The sequence below is a fragment of the Polyodon spathula genome, chromosome 23, assembly GCF_017654505.1.
Source record: "Polyodon spathula isolate WHYD16114869_AA chromosome 23, ASM1765450v1, whole genome shotgun sequence".
In the NCBI taxonomy this organism is placed as follows: Eukaryota; Metazoa; Chordata; class Actinopteri; order Acipenseriformes; family Polyodontidae; genus Polyodon; species Polyodon spathula.
This window is the reverse complement of record NC_054556.1, coordinates 6,009,900-6,028,774: the sequence shown is the minus strand read 5'-3', so window position 1 is coordinate 6,028,774 and position 18,875 is coordinate 6,009,900. Positions and strand designations below refer to the sequence as shown.

The 18,875-nt window shown below is 35.6% G+C and overlaps 1 protein-coding gene across 1 annotated transcript in view; it reads right to left on the bottom strand.

Annotated features, from left to right (window-relative positions):
* The window catches only part of LOC121298082 (receptor-type tyrosine-protein phosphatase gamma-like), a 168,554-nt gene that overhangs the window by 51,593 nt on the left and 98,086 nt on the right, over positions 1-18,875 (bottom strand). The window contains exon 5 of the mRNA XM_041224887.1: positions 1,030-1,125. Coding sequence (XP_041080821.1) covers positions 1,030-1,125 — 96 coding nt within the window. The remainder of the gene's footprint in view (positions 1-1,029; positions 1,126-18,875) is intronic.

The following is an 18,875-nucleotide window of genomic DNA, read 5'->3' as shown; positions in this document are numbered from 1 at the left end:
CCTCTAATCTACTGGGATTAAAAAAAAAAAAAATAACCCAAAACCATGGAAGCAAAACAAATGGCCCATAACCATTAGTAATATACTTTTTTTTTTTTTTTTTTTTTTTTTTTAGCATTTTGTGCTTCTTTCACAACCTTTGGTAGCGTATTCTGGCCCTGCAACCACTATATTCCCATTGTGAGGATTTCATCCCCAGCAGGGGGTAATAATGGAATTGCATTCATTTAAATGAGTCCACTACAGGACTAATAGCTAATCCGTTTGAATTAATATGGATTTGGTATGACGGAACCTGGCACCGTGGTAGTTCATCATCGACAGAGCTACAATAACTGCCTTCAGAGATAAAAAAAAAATAGACCACCTTTCCACCCCTTAAAGCTGAAACGTGTAAATGTGGCCGTTATATTTATATACATTTATATATGCCTATATATATAATTTAACACAAACATAAACCGTCAGAAAATAATGGCTTCATACTTTTGTATAATACAAACAAAGGTTTTTTCAGAACTATTCAGTAAATGTATAAGTGGCAGAGATGAAGTGAAGATGCAGGACAACAGCAAAGCCTGATGGCAAAGTATTAAATGAAAGGTAATGGTGCAAGAAAAAGCCTACTTATGCAATCGATGCTCCAAAATTAACTTTTAATCCAACCAATTCAGAATGATTTAGCTGACACTAGTTTTATCCTCTGTCCTTTAAATTTAATGGAGTGAAAAACAATTGTACAACAGACCACCACAAACGGTTTCTTTGGTCTAGCCTAGAAGGGATCCAATTATGTTAATATTTATTTTTCAAGTTGTAAAATACATCGTACAGGCCTAAATCAGTATGTGAAAAAGGAGACTTGCATTGTTATAACTTTCACAAATTCCTTTTTACTCTCTTGTTGAACCGCATTTCATTTTGCATTCTTATTAAAAGCGGCAGTGAAACATTCTTTATTCACACACTGTACGCTTGTGAAACCTCCTGAATTCTAATAGGACACGCTAAATGCACAAAGGATCTTACCTGAAAGAACACAGACATTGCTCCTATTATTCTCTTATCCAAAATAGCTGCTTCGATGTTGTCAAAGTCGTCTGAATTATACAAGTAAATCTGCATCTGTAACAGTGGAGAAATACAAAACAGTGTTAGGAGGTGTTCAGCACACTGCAAACCAGATAAAGATTTTCACAGTGATAGAATGTGAACCCACTCTTGGGAGGGCAAAAACTATTCCTGCTATCCTTCAAGATTGCTATAGTATGCTTTTATATACTGTAGCACCGTGTAGTATGTTGGAGTGTGCCCTATATACAAGCTAGGATATATCTGGATGTACTAACTATCTATGTAATTCCATTTCACAATTACTATCACACACTGTCTGTAAGAGTAACCAATAGGGGTCTCTTAATTGAATGTAACCAATAACCCCCCCACACAACTGGAAGGTCTGTATAGAAACAAAACACACTGTGTTGTTATTCTCTGCCCACACAAACTTAAACATTCTATTAACCTCATTATCTAATCAGCAACATAACTAAAACAGCACCATCTTTTTGTGTTTGTTTTTTTGATGACTGCACTGATATTTCAGATTGGATTGAATGGAAAGGAGAGAAAAAAAAGATTAAAATGTTATCAACATTTTTCCTTATACTAGACAAAAGGACATCTGAAAATGCCTAATGCTGGCAAAAACAGCAATCTCAGCTATAAGTCTAAACAGAATAATCCAACTGACTCACAATGACTGTGAAGGACAGCAGTCTTAAACAAACAATACTCAAACTTTGGGCAGAATTTTCAGCATCCCATATTAATGTATTTTTAACTTGTTCACAAGAAAACCTCTTGTTTCCAAGACAACAGGAGAAGCAGGCAATATCACGCACACTCAATTAAACACTGTTAGCTTTCAACATAGTCAAAAACATAGAGAAAGTAGGCTTCCAATACATTATATTGTGAAATGCCTTAAACAAGTAAAACCTTGTTCTACAGTGTCTAATGCATCCCGTGATGCAGCTGTTCTTGAAACAAATCACAATGGAGATTCCAGCAACACTCATTAGACAGCAATATATCAGTACTTACTCTACATCACAGCAAAGCACCACAAACAAATAGGGTACAGGTATACGCCCTGACTATATAGACTTTGCTAGAAAAGAATCAAAGAGCACCCACGACAGACAATTACAAGCTAATGTTAAGAGGTGCTGGAGCTTTCAGACATGACAGTTCAAAAGATATGAACATGAGAGGATCCTGATTCACAGTGAGGAATATTAACATATGGATAAAGTGCACTGCAACGGTATGCACTGCAGTCGTCTCTTTTATTGTTTGCACAGTCTATAACAACGTGTTTAATTAGAGCTATTTCAATAAAGTGTTACCAACACTATAAACAAATGCATCCAGAATAGTATTTGGTATATACGTACAGTATGGTTGCTTTGGGCTTTTTATTGCACATGGATGACAAATCAGATAAAACAATTACCTGCCCAAGTGTTTGACAGAAATGTCATTACACACCTGTTCATTAATTGCAAAACATATGTTTGGGTTTTCTCTGTTGCCTACTGTCATGTGTGAGGTGTCAGAGCTATTCTTCCACATCTGTGAACACTCCTTAAAAGTTACCAAATCCCAGAGTAGCTCAAGTCGTTATGAGATAAAGTAGGCGGTTTTATACTCCTATGAGTATCTGACAGTTCTTTAACCAGCCTCTTTTTACTGTTCAATCCCATTTAAAGTTTTTTTCTCAAGTGTTGAGCTGTTATATACCTAAATCTATGATACATGCTATCAAACTTGTCAAATGGCTCCTGTAATACAATTTACTAAACAATTACAAAGTGGTGCTTCAGTCACTGACACACTATCGTGTATCTTTGGGAATTTATAGCTTAGTTTCTATTTGACAAATCAGACAAGATTCCAAGTCAATTCCCACATCAAAACATGAATGTCTGTTTCCATCAAAATCAAACATACAACTCGCAGGAAAGTTCCTAGGCTTTGCAGTATTCAACAGCCCAGTGAAAGCTTTTACTAGTCCAGGGTTTTTCTTATTACATTTTTTTATACTAGGTTTACCAAGGTAAATCGTGACAATAGATTCAGAGACTACTTATTAGACTAACTGTGATAAAAGCACTAGCTTTTAAGACTTCAACAATATCTTCTTCAAGTGTACATGGATATGAAAAAGAAACAGGTGCTATTTTTGGCATTTGCTTAATAAGGAATAAAGGAAGAATGGTGTGGTTATACTGAAAAATAGCACAAGATGATAGTACCGATAGCACAGCTTCATTCACTTTTTTATATTTTGTACCATCATTCTGAGTTACTGTACGCTGTTCCAATACTGACACATTCATTTTGAATGTTTGCATATTGTCTGGGGTTCCTGATTCCACAAGACTGATTTTCCACTTCAAACCACCACCAGGCTTTCTCATAGCAAGTTTAAAGACAAGTTTGAGGAACTGCTGAGAAACACTATTAAATCTTAATACGGCATGTGAAGAACTGCATTGTGACCCATGATAGAAAACACAAAAAGGAAAGAGAACCTAAAGGTATCTAATTTACAACACTTTTATTATGTAGAAATAATAAGGCCTATACTGAAGAACCACTAAATCCAGTAGGACTTATTACAGAGGACTTTGATGGATAGGGTAGGGTTCTTCTGAAGATTTTACATACATACATATATACTTACAACAGCTTTGTTGTGATTCAACATCACAATTAAAACACACTTTTTGTTCTTTTTTTAATTTTTAACTCCGGAAACAAAGACAACCCTTTGGGCAAATTCAGTAAATAAAATAAAATAAATTAAATACGGGTATGAAGAAGAATTACTGTACCACACAGTCCTTAGAAGATAACTTACATACCACATTTAAAGTATGCCAATAGTATAATAAAATAATGATACTTGGGCCTCAAATATATTTCAGTTTGCAAATTCAGTCTAGTTTAAGCCAACAGCTGTCATAATGCAGCTCTGAAGTGCACAGTCTCTGCAGAGGTAAGAAAGCTGGAAGGAAATCAAAAAGGCTGAGCAGTGCAATGAAGAGAAACAGACCCCCCGCTGACAATACAGATTGCTTGAAGCCCATCTCTCTCAGAACAAGCCGACAAGGTGTGCAGAATATAACTAGTAGTGACGCAACCAGCTTTGCTACCCAAGTTGTACACTACTGTACACTGGAGATCCTAGCAAAACATTGGGTTTTCAGCACACACAGGCTAGACCATTCACATCAATATTAAATCCTGAAGTAAAATGTTAAGCAATAACATCGAAACAGTGTTATAAACTGATGACTACCAGGTTCCTGCAGTCCAGGTCTTGTACTCTATATTTATTTCGATATGATTTTGTAGGTAATTATATTGATATTTATCATGCTTTTCTCTTTATGTTTAGAGAAAAGTGAATCAATTTATTAAGATGACATGCCAGAGTCTATACGGTGCCAAAAGCAGTTTAATTCTAGGCATTTCTGTTTCCAATGCCAAAGTCACTTTCAATTCAGTCTGCAAATATTTACAATATCTGACATGTTTTATAGAATGGTGACACCTGAAAGAAGCCCTGGCTGGAAGATATAAATGTACGGTGACAGACGCATTAATGAATCGGTGAATTATAAATGATTCAATTTGACAAAAAAGGTTTTTAACATCTTTAAAGACATGAAAGTATTTCAGGAGTCACACTAGTTAAGGGAAGACCAAATTTGAAGGGCAACATATTTACACAGAAACAAAGACACACTACCATATTTCAACAACAAAACAAATCTGAAAACTCAAATCCCTGTGTGCTGTCACTGCTATTAATTTACTGAGGCAGCTGCCAGTGTTGCTCGCTGTTTTTCCTCTGTTTCCAGTGTGCGATATGTATGATGTCTACAAAGATGATTGTTGCATCCAAGTATTTGCATGATGTACAGTACCTAGGACACCATTAGAAATACATTGTTTGTCAGGGAATCAATTAAATTTAGTTTGTCCTTGATAATAATAATAAAAAATGACATAGCTTCAGTTTAATTCCCAGAACCACAGGTGTGAACCAGATGCTCTGGTTTGTCAGCTCTGTAAATACGTGTGAGCGCCCTCACAGCACACCAGGACTGTCTGAATACTAATAGGAGTTTATACCATTACTGAATGTCAATCAACATTTGTTGGCTGAATTAAAGAACCTGTAAATGTGACTGCTCATAAGCCATATTCACAATGCAATAACAGTGACACTCTGCTCCCTCACAGACTCAAGGGAGGGAGAGCGGGCTCTGCTGAACACACAGAAAATCCCAGCGGTAAGTCAAGAATATGCTCTGTGCCCCCGCTTTGAGCTCTTAAGTGCATACAATCAACCAAGATAAAGCACTTTACTGTGTGCCACATGAATAAAAGAACCATCCTTAACACACTATATGACAACTACTAACTGCATACATTACAGAGAGCCAGAATATACATTTCAGAGGAAGAAATACATCACAGCTTTACCTCATAGCCCTGAGGAGCAAAACACGACTAGCACAGGATATGACATATAATGCCGCTGAGCTACTCCATTATTGCAGAGGCAAAATCTAGCCATTACTTTTATATTATTATTATTATTATTAGGCGATACCAACCTTGTATTTATTGAAGACTTTGTTAAAATGATCATTATAGTGATTACTTTTCCACTACTTACAAAAACTGCAAACAGTTTACTAGACCTTTTTGTTTCTCATCCAGAAATGCCTCTAGCTCTGAGTTTCTATTATTTTTTAACACTTCTTGAATTAAGAATTCCCACGAATTAACTTATTGCACTTTTTGATTGAGACAACAACTTAATGAGAAACATTCATGAAAGATTCAGAACTATACAATAAGAGTATAAGAGGATAACATGTCTTTTTTATCCAACTTTTAACCCTTGGTACAAATCTCTCTACAGCACATTCTTTGCACATCATATGCTACTGCATCTAACATCACTAATTAAATTAAAAGGAAAAAAAAAAGATACTTAACTTAGCTATCTTATGCATAACAATAAGGAAGCTTTGTGGTTTCTAATATATATATTTTTTTAAAGCTTAAAACCTGCAGTTTCTTTGTATTCTACAGCTGAAGAATGATAGGTTGTGGCACATTCTCCATCTGCATTTAGCAAAAAGATGTCTGATGCTGAAAGAATACAAAGGAAGCACATATTCAAATCGGCTTGAAAGTTGCTGGATAAAAAGCTTCTTGAAAATGTAGACTGTTTTTTTTTTTTTTTTTTTTTTTAACTGGGTTGAGAGTTGTGAGAACCGGTCCCAAAATTGCAAAAATCAAATCACCAGAGACTGGGGGTGTTACCCAGCATACTGTAGGAGTGGATAACTGACCAAGATACCAACATGCCAATAAGTCATTTAGAAACATAAGAAAAACAAAAAAAAATACATCACTGTAACATGTTGAGCTAACAGCAGGGATCCAGCTTCAACATATATCAAGCAGCCCTGATACACTGATGATAGAAGGTTAAGGATACGCTGCTCCTATCCCGTTGCCAGTCTTACTCAAACCATTTGCTTAAGATTATCAGCCATGTGTTTACCATATAAATCATAGCATGTACTTTATAAATCAGAGCAGAAGCTCGCTACTGACTGGTAAGATGAACACTTCTTAAAATGCAAGGCCTTTTCCCAGCTCTTTCAAAAAGCCTTTACAAATATGCAGAGACTTACAAGAGCAAGCAGATTTGTATCAAATCCATCTCAATGTTGACTTCAATCCCACTGCTTTATGCAGGTCAGGGAAAGGCCATGCTAACAATATCAACAAGCAGGCAGCATTTCGTTTTCATAGATCATGCTTTGATTATCTTCCCGTCGGTTCTTTCATTGAAGTATGTACATTGCAAAGGGACCAACTCTATCCAGTGCATTTTAAGACTGTAAAAAAATGACTTACATTAAATAGCGGTAGTTGTCAGTTGATCGTTTCACCTAACAAGAATCTCAACATCAGTGTGAGTCAGCACATGTGGAAAGTGCTGATTCACAATATTCACAGCTGCTGGTATCATTAGTATCTGTAAATGCTCCAATCACTCCACATAGGAATATGCATGAGTAAATGCTGAAAATGCAAAGACTGGTAAGAACTGTTAGTTTTTCACATTCCTGAAGAACTTGAGTGTATGTTGTATTACACAGGCCATGTGTGACATTCCAAGTATGAAATATTTGTAAAACATCCTTGCCTGTATATTCAACACTGGGTAACTGATATACTATTACATCCACCTTGCAGTATTTTCATTTTCTCAAATTGCACTCTGCCACTAAAAGGATGATCGCCAATCTACTGGGACCGGTTTTAAACTTGCAAGACTTCTGACCCCTTTGGAGACATTCACATCTAACTGAATTTGAACCTAGCTCTCAAGGAGTCAAGGTTACAGTCTAAAAATACTTCACACAACCTGGAAAGGTCTTAGACACAGACTCAACAACCCCCCCCCCTCCTCCAAATAAACTGTCTCAAAGTAAAAACAATAACCTCATTCCATAACATCAAAGATACAAAGAGGAGAAAACCTTCAATACACTAATTAAAACCAAGTTCCTGTAACTAGAAGCAAACAGAGATCGTTTGTTTTCTGTCTAAGTGTTTCAGGGGAAGTATATTGACCATCAACCTCAATTCCAACATTCTTAACTGCGTTTGGCAATTATCTTGCCCGAAGGTATAATTTACTTGTTTTGTTTAGAGGAGGTAATCTATACTCCCTGGAAGGATACAGATATCTAATACTTCGGTATTAAAATGGCTTCAAAATGATATGACATTAAAAGATTTTTCAGAATAACAGGCAGACATGATTAAAACGGTAGCCTTTAATATGCTGAATCTATTTATTTGTGTCTTTTCTATTTGAGGACCTGGTTTATTCAATTGTAATGGTTGACCTGTAAAATACCCTTGAACATACAGTATGCATGTTATTGAAGTCTAGTGTAGTGTACACATGCAAATCTCAGTTATACTAAAACAATCTACAGCTCTTTCAAATGCAATGTTAATTTAACACCCCCTTCCTGGGGAATATATTAATTTAAAGTTTAAAAAATATACACGTGTAAAACAGTGTTTTGCAATCACACATTTAAATTCATGACTTTAAAGCACAGAGAAGGAGTGGAAACCGATTAATCATGTACTCAGGTGACATTTTAATGCACATTATTACATTATTATCTTTTAAATGGCTGAGTTTAACAACTCAGCCATTTCATTGATTTTTTTTTATATTTATTCCTTTGAAAACAACGTCAATGTCACAGATTAAATACATTCTTTTTTAAAGATTGAAAAGCCTTGCACCAGGTCCCCTTACTTCTCACCCGGGTTGCTAAAAATCTGTTGGCTGCGTGAAGATTTTCTGTTTTGCCAGATATTTTTTATATTTTGTGGGAAAAGTTTGTTTTTGGTAACATAAGCAAGACAGTTATCAACACCACTAAATCAGCTTTACCTTTCCATGCTTAGTATTTAAAATATTTGCGGGCGGTCGCTGTAAAAGGGAACGTGTTTTCTGCAGTGTACACGGCAGCATACATGTGATTAAGAAGACTGGACTGGACCGCATCAGGTGATAAACTCTGCTCTGAAAGAAAAGGTTTTTTTTCTTAAATACCTACCTGAAAATAATAAACAATTACAGTGTCTATCAACAGCATACAAGCCCATTCTAGTTTCATCATTCATTTTCATGTAATATGTGGATGAAGGCTGATTGCGGATTATTGTGATTTACATAGTTCGTATATGCTTATGAAGTCTGAGAAGGAAAAATTGACTTTTGGGCTCACATTTTAAGGTCTCCCTACTTTTTGCCCCATAATTCAAGCACTGACTCTTAATAAACTGTAATGCAACTCTGGTTTTCCCTGCTGTCTTTTGTTTCCTCTTCATGCAAATAAATCATTGTCTACTATGAAGTGTCAATCACAAACACAGAGTCTGTGGCTCTCCCACCCTTAAAATCTGATCAGGCCGGCATGTTTTATATGTATTAAAAAAAATAAATAAATCAAATAGTCCAAATACCGAATACATTTCCGATTTGGAATTAAGAAGCCGCAGACCTCAAAATTGATTTATATCCAAGGATTGCATGTCAAGTTTGAAATGCTGTTGTGTAAATCATGTTACATCTGACAGAAATAACATTTCAGCTACAGTACAACGTACACTGCTTCCTTCACAATACATTTATTGCTAAGAGGTAGATCAAAATTCCAAAGCACGTCCTTACTAAATCTATTTTCTTTTTGATATGCACACGAATGTCCATTTCAATCTGCAAGGCTCTTTTTAAAACATGCCATAATTTGTCGGTAATTCTGAGGGGTTTTTTGTTTTGTTTTTAATAGCCTGCCCAAAACTAATCAGAATTTTTGTTACCATGGTTTCTCCTGTTATGTATGCCTACTTTAGAGTGAATAATGATGTTATGACAGATACGACTGTCTTGGTCCAATGAAAACATGCTAAATTAGAGCTTTCCAGTCAAGCACTAATCATCTAAAACATTTACAGTAATGTTACACAAAAAAAACATAACAGCAGGAAATATAAAAACTATTTAAAACAGTTGTTTAATAAAAAAAAAAGCTTTCAAGGGACAAAATTCTACAGACTGTTCCTATTTTACATCAAAGCTTGTATATTAATATTAAGCCATTATAAAATACTTTTTGGCAAAACTAAAAGCCTTAAAGCTCATGTTCAGCCTAGCATTGTGAGCCGCTGTCTGTGTTGACAGACACCCAAGAATCTGATGGAAGATCAAGCTAACCCATGAATTGTATGCATTAATGTGAAATGCCTGAAATAGTCCCTGTTTTCTGGTGATGGCTTAAAACAATGTTTATAAATTAAGTCAGTATATGAATCATTCCACCATGAGCTTGAGGCCCAGTGGAAATTTAAAAGGCAGAAACACAAAAGTCTTTTTTTTTTTTGTAACGCGTAAACTTTCTTTAAACACTGTGATAAGACTATTAAAACAAATATTTAGAAACCGTATTCACTAAAATATATTCAATTCAAGCAGTTGCTTTTTGTTTGTTCTTCTGAAAAACCAAAGCTAACCAAGCTAAACTGAGTGGGTGGCTACAGTGCAGTGTAATATTCTGCATGAAGCCTGAAGTAAAGATGCTGAATACTGTCAGCAATATGGATTAGTGGATTCAAGGGGGTGGAGTTCAAGAGACATATACTGAACTCTGCTAGCTTACGTGACTGAAGCACTTACACGTTTAGCTTTTAAAAGAAACAATCCATAAGGTGCAACATGCTAATTTATTTCCGTACCCATATTTCAAGAACTCCCGACTGATAGCAATAAATGCATTTGGAGTCAAAAAGAAAAAAAAAAAAAAAAAAACTTGTAACATGCACATAAAGATAATGTGCCCCGAAGGGTTCTTATCTATAAAATGTAGACCCTGACCAAAAAAAAACACAGTTTATTGGGAACAAGGAGCAAGAAACAAAATAACAATCATATATTCATGACCTACATGGACTGCAATTTCTTTTTTTTAATTGCATAATAATATATACATCAAATTGCTTTAGGGTAGTGAAAAGACAGTGACCATTTTATAGTTTTTTCTTCCTTCCTGTCATAATGCTAATTATTTTTATCAATGTATCTGTTTGTTTTTTATTCTTTACATACCTGTGCTGCAGCAAGTGAAAGTGGCAGTTACTGTTTACAATAAAGACAATGCTGCCAAGGACGTGGGATTACGCATTGAAGCATGCATATTTCAAGAATACTTCAGTATAGCATATTTCTTTCCATGGGAACGTACAATACAAAGCAATACTTATAACTTTAACAGTCACATCCTATAGATTCTTCACATGACTATGATGACAGAACTAGAGAAATGCATTGGGCTGGTCTGCATCCACAGATCTATGTACAGTAATAGGTACCATTCTATAGTAATAATTCATTTTCATCTTGGATAAGATTTGCAGTACCCCCAACTGAATAACACTCTGCTGCTGAGAAGTGGGCCAGTTTTGGCAGGAAGGGAGACTTGGGACACCCAGCTACCTGGAAACATGAAAACCCTTTAAGGGAGAGTGTGATGGTCAGATTAACTAGCTAACCTCCAAGCATTATTTTTATACCTGTCCAAAACCAGGAAAAAACAAAGCAAGGCCACTACTCTATAAATCCTCCTATACCTATGGTTACAAGAACCCCCCCCCCCCCCCCCCCCCCCCCCCCCCCCCACACACACACACACACACACACACACACTTCTCTTCCCAGATGTACGAGTCATCAATAAGGATACATTGCTCAGAATTATTGTTCAATTTACAATTAAAATTCCCCTGAAAACAGCATACTAAACATAACATATATTACAGCTGTAATTACTCATAATCCCTTTGTCACTTTCATTACTGTATTCTTCAAAATGTAAATAATACATTGAACTCCATTAGCATGGTGATTTTGACCACAAAGACTTCTCAATTGCCCTGAGAGATTACTAGAGTACCTCATGACAGATTAAAGCAGGGCTGTCACTCCTGCTGTCACTCATTAACTCCAAAAGGATATTAACATTTCATAGCCTTATTAATATACATGGACTGGGGTTCCTATAGGGAAAAGAGAAAAAAAAAGTAAATTAATAAAAACGACTTCTATTAATGGTTCAAATGATCTTTAAGAGATGTTAGTATACATGTTGAGAGGCAAATGATGACTCGCACATACTGTTAATTATAAACATACAGTAAAAGTCTAAATATTAGTAATGTTTATCCAAGGTGATTGTGGTGCAAGAAGAATGATTCTTCAAAGACACTCACTCTTCTTACCCACCATTTTTCAGCACATCAATTAACTCACTCAGCCTGTCCTTTCTACTATAACGGCTAGTTCCCGTAAGATAAAAGGATGTGTCACATGACTACGAAACAACTAACTTTTTACACATTTGTCCTATTTTACTAATTAAATTGTCAGAGTTGAGATTCCACACCCCCCCAGCACTATACCTGAAAATAACAGCCACATAGCAAAAAAGGTCCTGTTATCCTATAGGAACGAAGTTCAACCTCTGTTTTATATGCGCGAGTAAATGAACCATGCTAAATTATTACTACAAACTGCTAAAGAAAAAAAAAGGAGTAAATAAATAAACAATAAATTTAATTGAATTAAGGTTTGATTTATGAAGCACAGCAAAATTGCTCTTCAGGTTATGTATTACATACACTACAAACACCTGCAGATTTACCTTGCAAGCTGTTTAGATTAATGTTTTCATTATTATAAGTAAACAATGTTTCTGCAAGATATTCTTCTGTGTGTTTTCCTATTAAGCTCTGTACTCCTGTAATTTCTCACCAAACCCTTGCTCTTATTTTATTAATTTTTTTAAATAATGCTATGCTTGTGAAGGAAATTGTTCTTGCCATAGTAAGTAATGTTTGAGTGTTTAAAAGAGATCGCTATATCTAGAAATAGCTGTTTCAGGAAAAACTATAGTAGTTCAAATAAATGAATGCAAAATCAGTAACTGTTGGAAGCTAAAACACCTGTCAATCTTCCATTACACCTGTCAATCTTCCATTACACCTGTCAATCTTCCATTACACCTGTCCAGCTTCCATTACACATGTCTCTCTAGTTAACTGTTGCTCTGAATTAGACTTCACATACTCTGGGGGCTCAAAGTGATCCGAACAGCATCTTCTGAAATTTCTGGGGGTGTATAATGAATGTGGATAGACCCACACTGTGCCATTTAAAATAGCCATTAACACTTAAGATTTGAAACAGCACTTTTACTGAGTATACTGGCTGACCTTGGTTTCCTTTGAACATTTAATTAAAAGTTTATTAAAGTGCAATTGGTAAATGACATTTTTTGTAGATCATGAATCATCGAGGTTCAATTAAGCTGGTATGAATCAGCATATGAGATGACTACGCCTGAATAAAGATTTTTCACTGTCATTTACTTCTTCAGCCATGAATATTTGTGCAAATGAACCAGCACAATTTTTTATTTTTTTTTAAATTGCAAGTCAGCTCTATCTGATAGCATCATATAGATTTAAGGATACACAATTAAAAAACAGAAAATCTTTCACAACACTTTAGTTATAGCTTGCTTTTATTTATTTACTTTATTTTCCATATATCATGCATGCACTACAATTCAGCCTGAAAACATTGCAGTTGTATAGCCACTGTAAAAAGAAAAGAAAAATTAAACACTTACCATGAAAAGAAAGCCAGCAGCACTAAAGAACACAGCAGTTCTGTAATGCTTTACACTATGTGTAGACAGTTAAACTGATGCTATTCTTAGCTGTATCTTGCTATTAGAGACGATGAACCAAGGAAAGAACTTCATGATCGGGCAATACTAACAATTTGTCATTTTACCAACTTAATTGCAAAGCTAATAAGAACTGCTGAAAGTTACTTTAGTCACCATTTTACTTTCATTAGTCTCAAATCAACCGCAAGTACATCAAATTCCATTGCACATATGGAAAGAGACCAGCTGGGTAGTGATTAACATGAAACTGCAGGGTTTGTCAGTGACATAACATGTAAACCATTTAAATGCATAGAAAGGTACACTTTGCTTTTCCCTTGCGACACATCGGATTACTAATCAGTTGTGCTGCCGACTGCTCTCATCTGCAACCGTCCTACCCATCATTGTAAAGTACAGAATTACCATCTGAGCCCCTGGGTGCATTTGATGTGTCAGACAGATTGTAAGTCGCTCTCAGATCACAGCTACCTGTCGACCCTGATCTGCTGCCCCATCTTTCAGTTTATAATCTACTTAAATTTAACATATCCCCGCCACAGAAGTGATTGCTTTCTTATGCCAGGCAAGGGGCAAGAAAACAAGACTTCAGTACCCACCAAAAAGATGCATTCCACTCATTTCTAATAAAAAAAAGCACAACACAAAAAGAAATGTAACTCAACACTCAGAAAGCACGCATACAGAATCACTAAGACTGGCATTTCTGAATTCAAAAACAGATAGGTGTCGTTTGCTGACAAGAGCTTAGAAAAGGTGCAAACTGTGTGTCTTCTCCAATAAATTGTCAATTTCCAATTTGTTATCTGTTTTATGAATTATTAAAAGTCTTCAAATGTGTTCAAGATTTGCAATGGGAAGGACAGAAATGACTGTCGCACAGCCCTAGTGGTAAGCTGCACTACAGAAATTTCACCTTGCTCAGACTTATTCAGAGACTGTCCCAAAACATAAAATATGCTGGTGACTTGTATATACATATATAGAAAAAACACACAATCATGAAATAAATAAACAAATAGACAGATCCCACAAGGTCACGATAACCCAATTCGCTTCAAATCACAATTCTGCCTGAAGTGTAATGTTTTTCAGGAGACTGTTTTCATGTAATATCTAAACTAACAATGCAAAATTCTGCAGGGCAGTGTACAGATGCTTAAATAATTACAATAAAATAAATGTCTTATAGTGTATAGTCATATTACCATACCAGATAATGTGCAGCATCTTTCTGGAAGAAAAAAACAAACCAGAAAAAAAAAAAACCTATAAAATGATATTTTAGTTGTCCCTTTTCCATGGTGTACAATTACTAACAAGAAAGAAATTTAAACCCCAGAGTATCTTTACAAATGATGTTTCAAGGACAACACATTGACTTTTTTGTTGCTATCTGATGACAACAGCATGGTCAGCCTTGAGACAAGTCAAAAAGCATTAATCCCTCTTCACAACTGGTTCCACAGCAACTGATGTGACAGGTCATTGCAACCTGTCAATCACCTGCTTGTAATAAAAACCCATAACCAACAAAGTATTGCCAAATGAATTACCACAATGCAATTGGATTATTTAAAATAGCAATGTCACGGTCTGACTAACAATCAAAGACACTTTTATTAAGACAAATTATATATATATATATATATATATATATATATATATATATAAAGATTTTGGGGGCTCACTGTTTAGTTATGAATGCACTAAAATAGAAACCGTGTTAATCCACTTGAGCGTTCTAATGACATCCGTTACCAAAGCAACCTTTTTATGGTTACAGAGGCTTTATTTTTTAATTCATTTAGACTCAGTGTCATGGGAAATACAGACTTCAGCACTAATCAACTTAACCATCTGTAGTGTTTCAGGCCATTTACATTTAACGGCTTTTTAATTTTATTTCAGGTTTGATGCATTTCTTTTAAAAATGTCAATTATTCACAATCTACTGGCAAAAGGGTACCACACAACAGTGCTGGATCTCCTTTTGAAATGTAACCTGTGATTTAAAATGCCCTAATCATACATGTTCATATCTCTACATAGTGCTTGTCCATACACTAAAACACAACTAATGGGATTAACAGAATAGATGCAGTGTTTTGTAGCAAGCATTAGGTGCTCTTTGGTAGCATTGTCGTGAATGTGTATGCCATATAGTAGCTGTATTTGACTGCCACTTCTGATGCTGTTTTGTGATGTTGACCCATTCCCGCTCTGTGCCAGATGGAGAAACAGAACTGAAATAATCGAATCCCCAGAATAGGTCTTACCCAGTTCCAGATGTCAAGACAAATGTTTCTGTTTCCAAATACATATTAACTTGACACGGAGCCGGGGGGGGGGGGGGGGGGGGGGGGGGGGGGGGGGGGGGCAGGGAACTTACAATACAAAGAAATACTTATAACTTTAACAGTCGCATTTACAAAACAATTAAAGAAAAGGCCATTATACAGCATAGCGAGATCAAATGATACAATATTGATAGTGTTGTCAAGAATCCTATAGATTCTTCACTACAAAATGAAACGATGGCAGTACTAGAGAAATGCATTGGGCTGGTCTGCATCCACAGATCTATGTACAGTAATAGGTACCATTCTATAGTAATAATTCATTTTCATCTTGGATAAGATTTGCAGTACCCCCAACTGAATAACACTCTGCTGCTGAGAAGTGGGCCAGTTTTGGCAGGAAGGGAAACTTGGGACACCCAGCTACCTGGAAACATGAAAACCCTTTCTGTGAGAGTGTGATGGTCAGATTAACTAGCTAACCTCCAAGCATTATTTTTATACTTGTCCAGAGCCAGGAAAAAAACAAAGCAAGGCCGCCACTCTACAAATACTCCTATACAGATTACTGGTTACAAGAACCCCCCCCCCAACACACATACTCACACACTTCTCGTCCCAAATGAAATGACAAGAGAAAGACATACCATCAATTTCCATTTGTTCTGTTATTTCTTACCATATGACATATTTATTTTTATTGTCTTTATAACCACTGACACTGGCATCATAAAGAACATTATATTTTTTTACTTTAATAATTAAAATTCTCATTCATGTCCATTTCTCTTTTATTTCTGTGGTAATTTCTGCCTGAACGAGACAGTGACAGTCTGACAGCCTCTCCTTCGACTAGTAATGATGTGTTGTGCACAGAAACATAGAAGGCTTGTGCAGACAAATCATCAGTTTGAGATAACAAAGCAATTCTATCTTTGGAATAAGGGGGGAGTTTGCGTAGCAGTTACAGGAAAATAGAATGGGAATGTACGCCTCTTCATGGGCAGTTGTATTGGATTTATTGCTGTATCATGTATAAAGTGTTTCACTGCCTTGCAAACAATAACAAACTTATGCATAAATGTGAGAATCCATTGCACGGCCGTGAGACTCTGTAACGAAACACCCTTCATGAATATCATGAATAAACCTTGAGGCTTGACACCCCTGCAATGTATTAGTCCTGCCTGGCCATTCAAGAAATGTGGCAGTACCAACACAAACACACAGACATTTATACAAACTTACAAACCAATTAATTTTAACTATATAACAATTTAGTTGAACTCTTAATGAAAAAGCCAATTAACATAGAAAGCCTTACCAGAGACAAATTAACGTGATTATAATAAATACATCCAAAATAAATAAATAAAATCAACAAACAAGAGACTGCATTACATGTGACATCTCCAATTAATTTCCGTATTCAATTCATCCTCCTTGACAGAACACTAATTGCTGATATTCGGTTTTCTTAATGCATGGTACCACTTCATGTTTATAGAGGGGGCTGTGTGTGGAAAATTGGTCTCATTTGCATTCTCAAGGCTGTGCTCTGAAAGAAATGGACTCTGTTGCTTGCAAAGTCACAGTCTGCATTCGGTTTCTTAATTAAGTTTGGAAGAGTCTGTGGGAAATGAATAGACATTTCAGAAGCAGCAGCCGTGCCAGGCTTTAAATATCCAAAAGGATAAGCAGCTAAGACCAAGTGCTCCAGTCCTTTTCAATTTTTCAGATCATGAAAATGCTGCTGTTGAGATCTATCATGCAGTTGTGCTGCAGATGTCTGTGTCTCTGGGACACAGCTTTTTTTTAGTTTTTTAAAAGGCAGAATAGTCTTAAGACTACTTGTCCATTAGCAGGCTGCAAACAATCATTTGCGCCTAACAGAAGACTTGCTTTAGTGAATGCGTGAGGATAACAATTATTTCAGAGCCACAAAGTTTGGAAATGCTAAACCGAATCTGTGATAAGAAGATATATCTAGTGTTTTTCAAAAGTATACTTTTCAGCTATGTTTTAACACAGTGGTCTCTTGTTATTTCACACAAGTTCAGTTAATTCAGTTATGTTTACAGTAAATTGTACAGTACTTGTCAAGGATCCCATCAATCACTTCTCTCAATATTTCTGTTTGTACATATTATATCCCTTAATTAAAACAACTGTGGGAAATATTGTTTCATATATAATGGAGTCTATTCCATTAATCTAAATGTCGGCAGATTAAAATAATATCTGAGAACCAAGGTTATGAGAATCAAACAACTAACAGTGGATGGGAATCACTAAAGCCTATTTCTTCTGTAATAATTAATACAATGCCAGAGAGGGTCCTATTTCATGATTATAGATATTTAGAAATCTTCAGTCAAATGAAAAGCCCCTCCTCTCAACCCAAACCAGTGTTATACATAAAATATAAGACTTTGCTAAATACATTGAAAGGTTGTTGCCAGGTTTAATCTGAATGATAGTCAAAAACAGATCACATTACTTTCTTCTAGCTGCAATCTTGCCTAACCTATTGTCAAGTTGAACAAAATTACAGCACAGTCACAGATTTGGAAACATGGCATTAAAGACATTTTCTACATGCAGGAGTGATTAATTTACTACTTGCATTGAGTAACATGTTTCTTGTTTAAGAAGTCATAATACAACCAAGTATTACGTACAGTTAATCTCAACATTGACCCAAAGTACTTTAAGGCAGTGGTTCCCAACTTTTTTCAATGTAGGGACCACCTTGGTGTTTTGAATTTTAATTACCACTTCGCCAACTTCGCTTGATGTATGTATAAAACACGCACCGGAACATGAAGACGAGGTTGGTGGGAAGCAATTCGAAAAATAAAAGTATTATTAAAACATGTAGAATGAGTACAGATTAGAACAATGTGCAGTTACATAAATGCTAGATGTAGATCGTTTTAAATAATGCTGGCTAAAAAAAAAAAAAAAAAAAAAAAAAAAACGTCTGCACCTTCATAATGTTGTTAGTATTTGTCTCATATAAGAAAGCTGTTTCAGTTAATGGCAGCTTTGAAGGCAATGATTGGTATTGCATTAGAGAGCTGTAATATTAATATTAATTTATAAACGCACCCTTAATAAAAGAAAACAGATA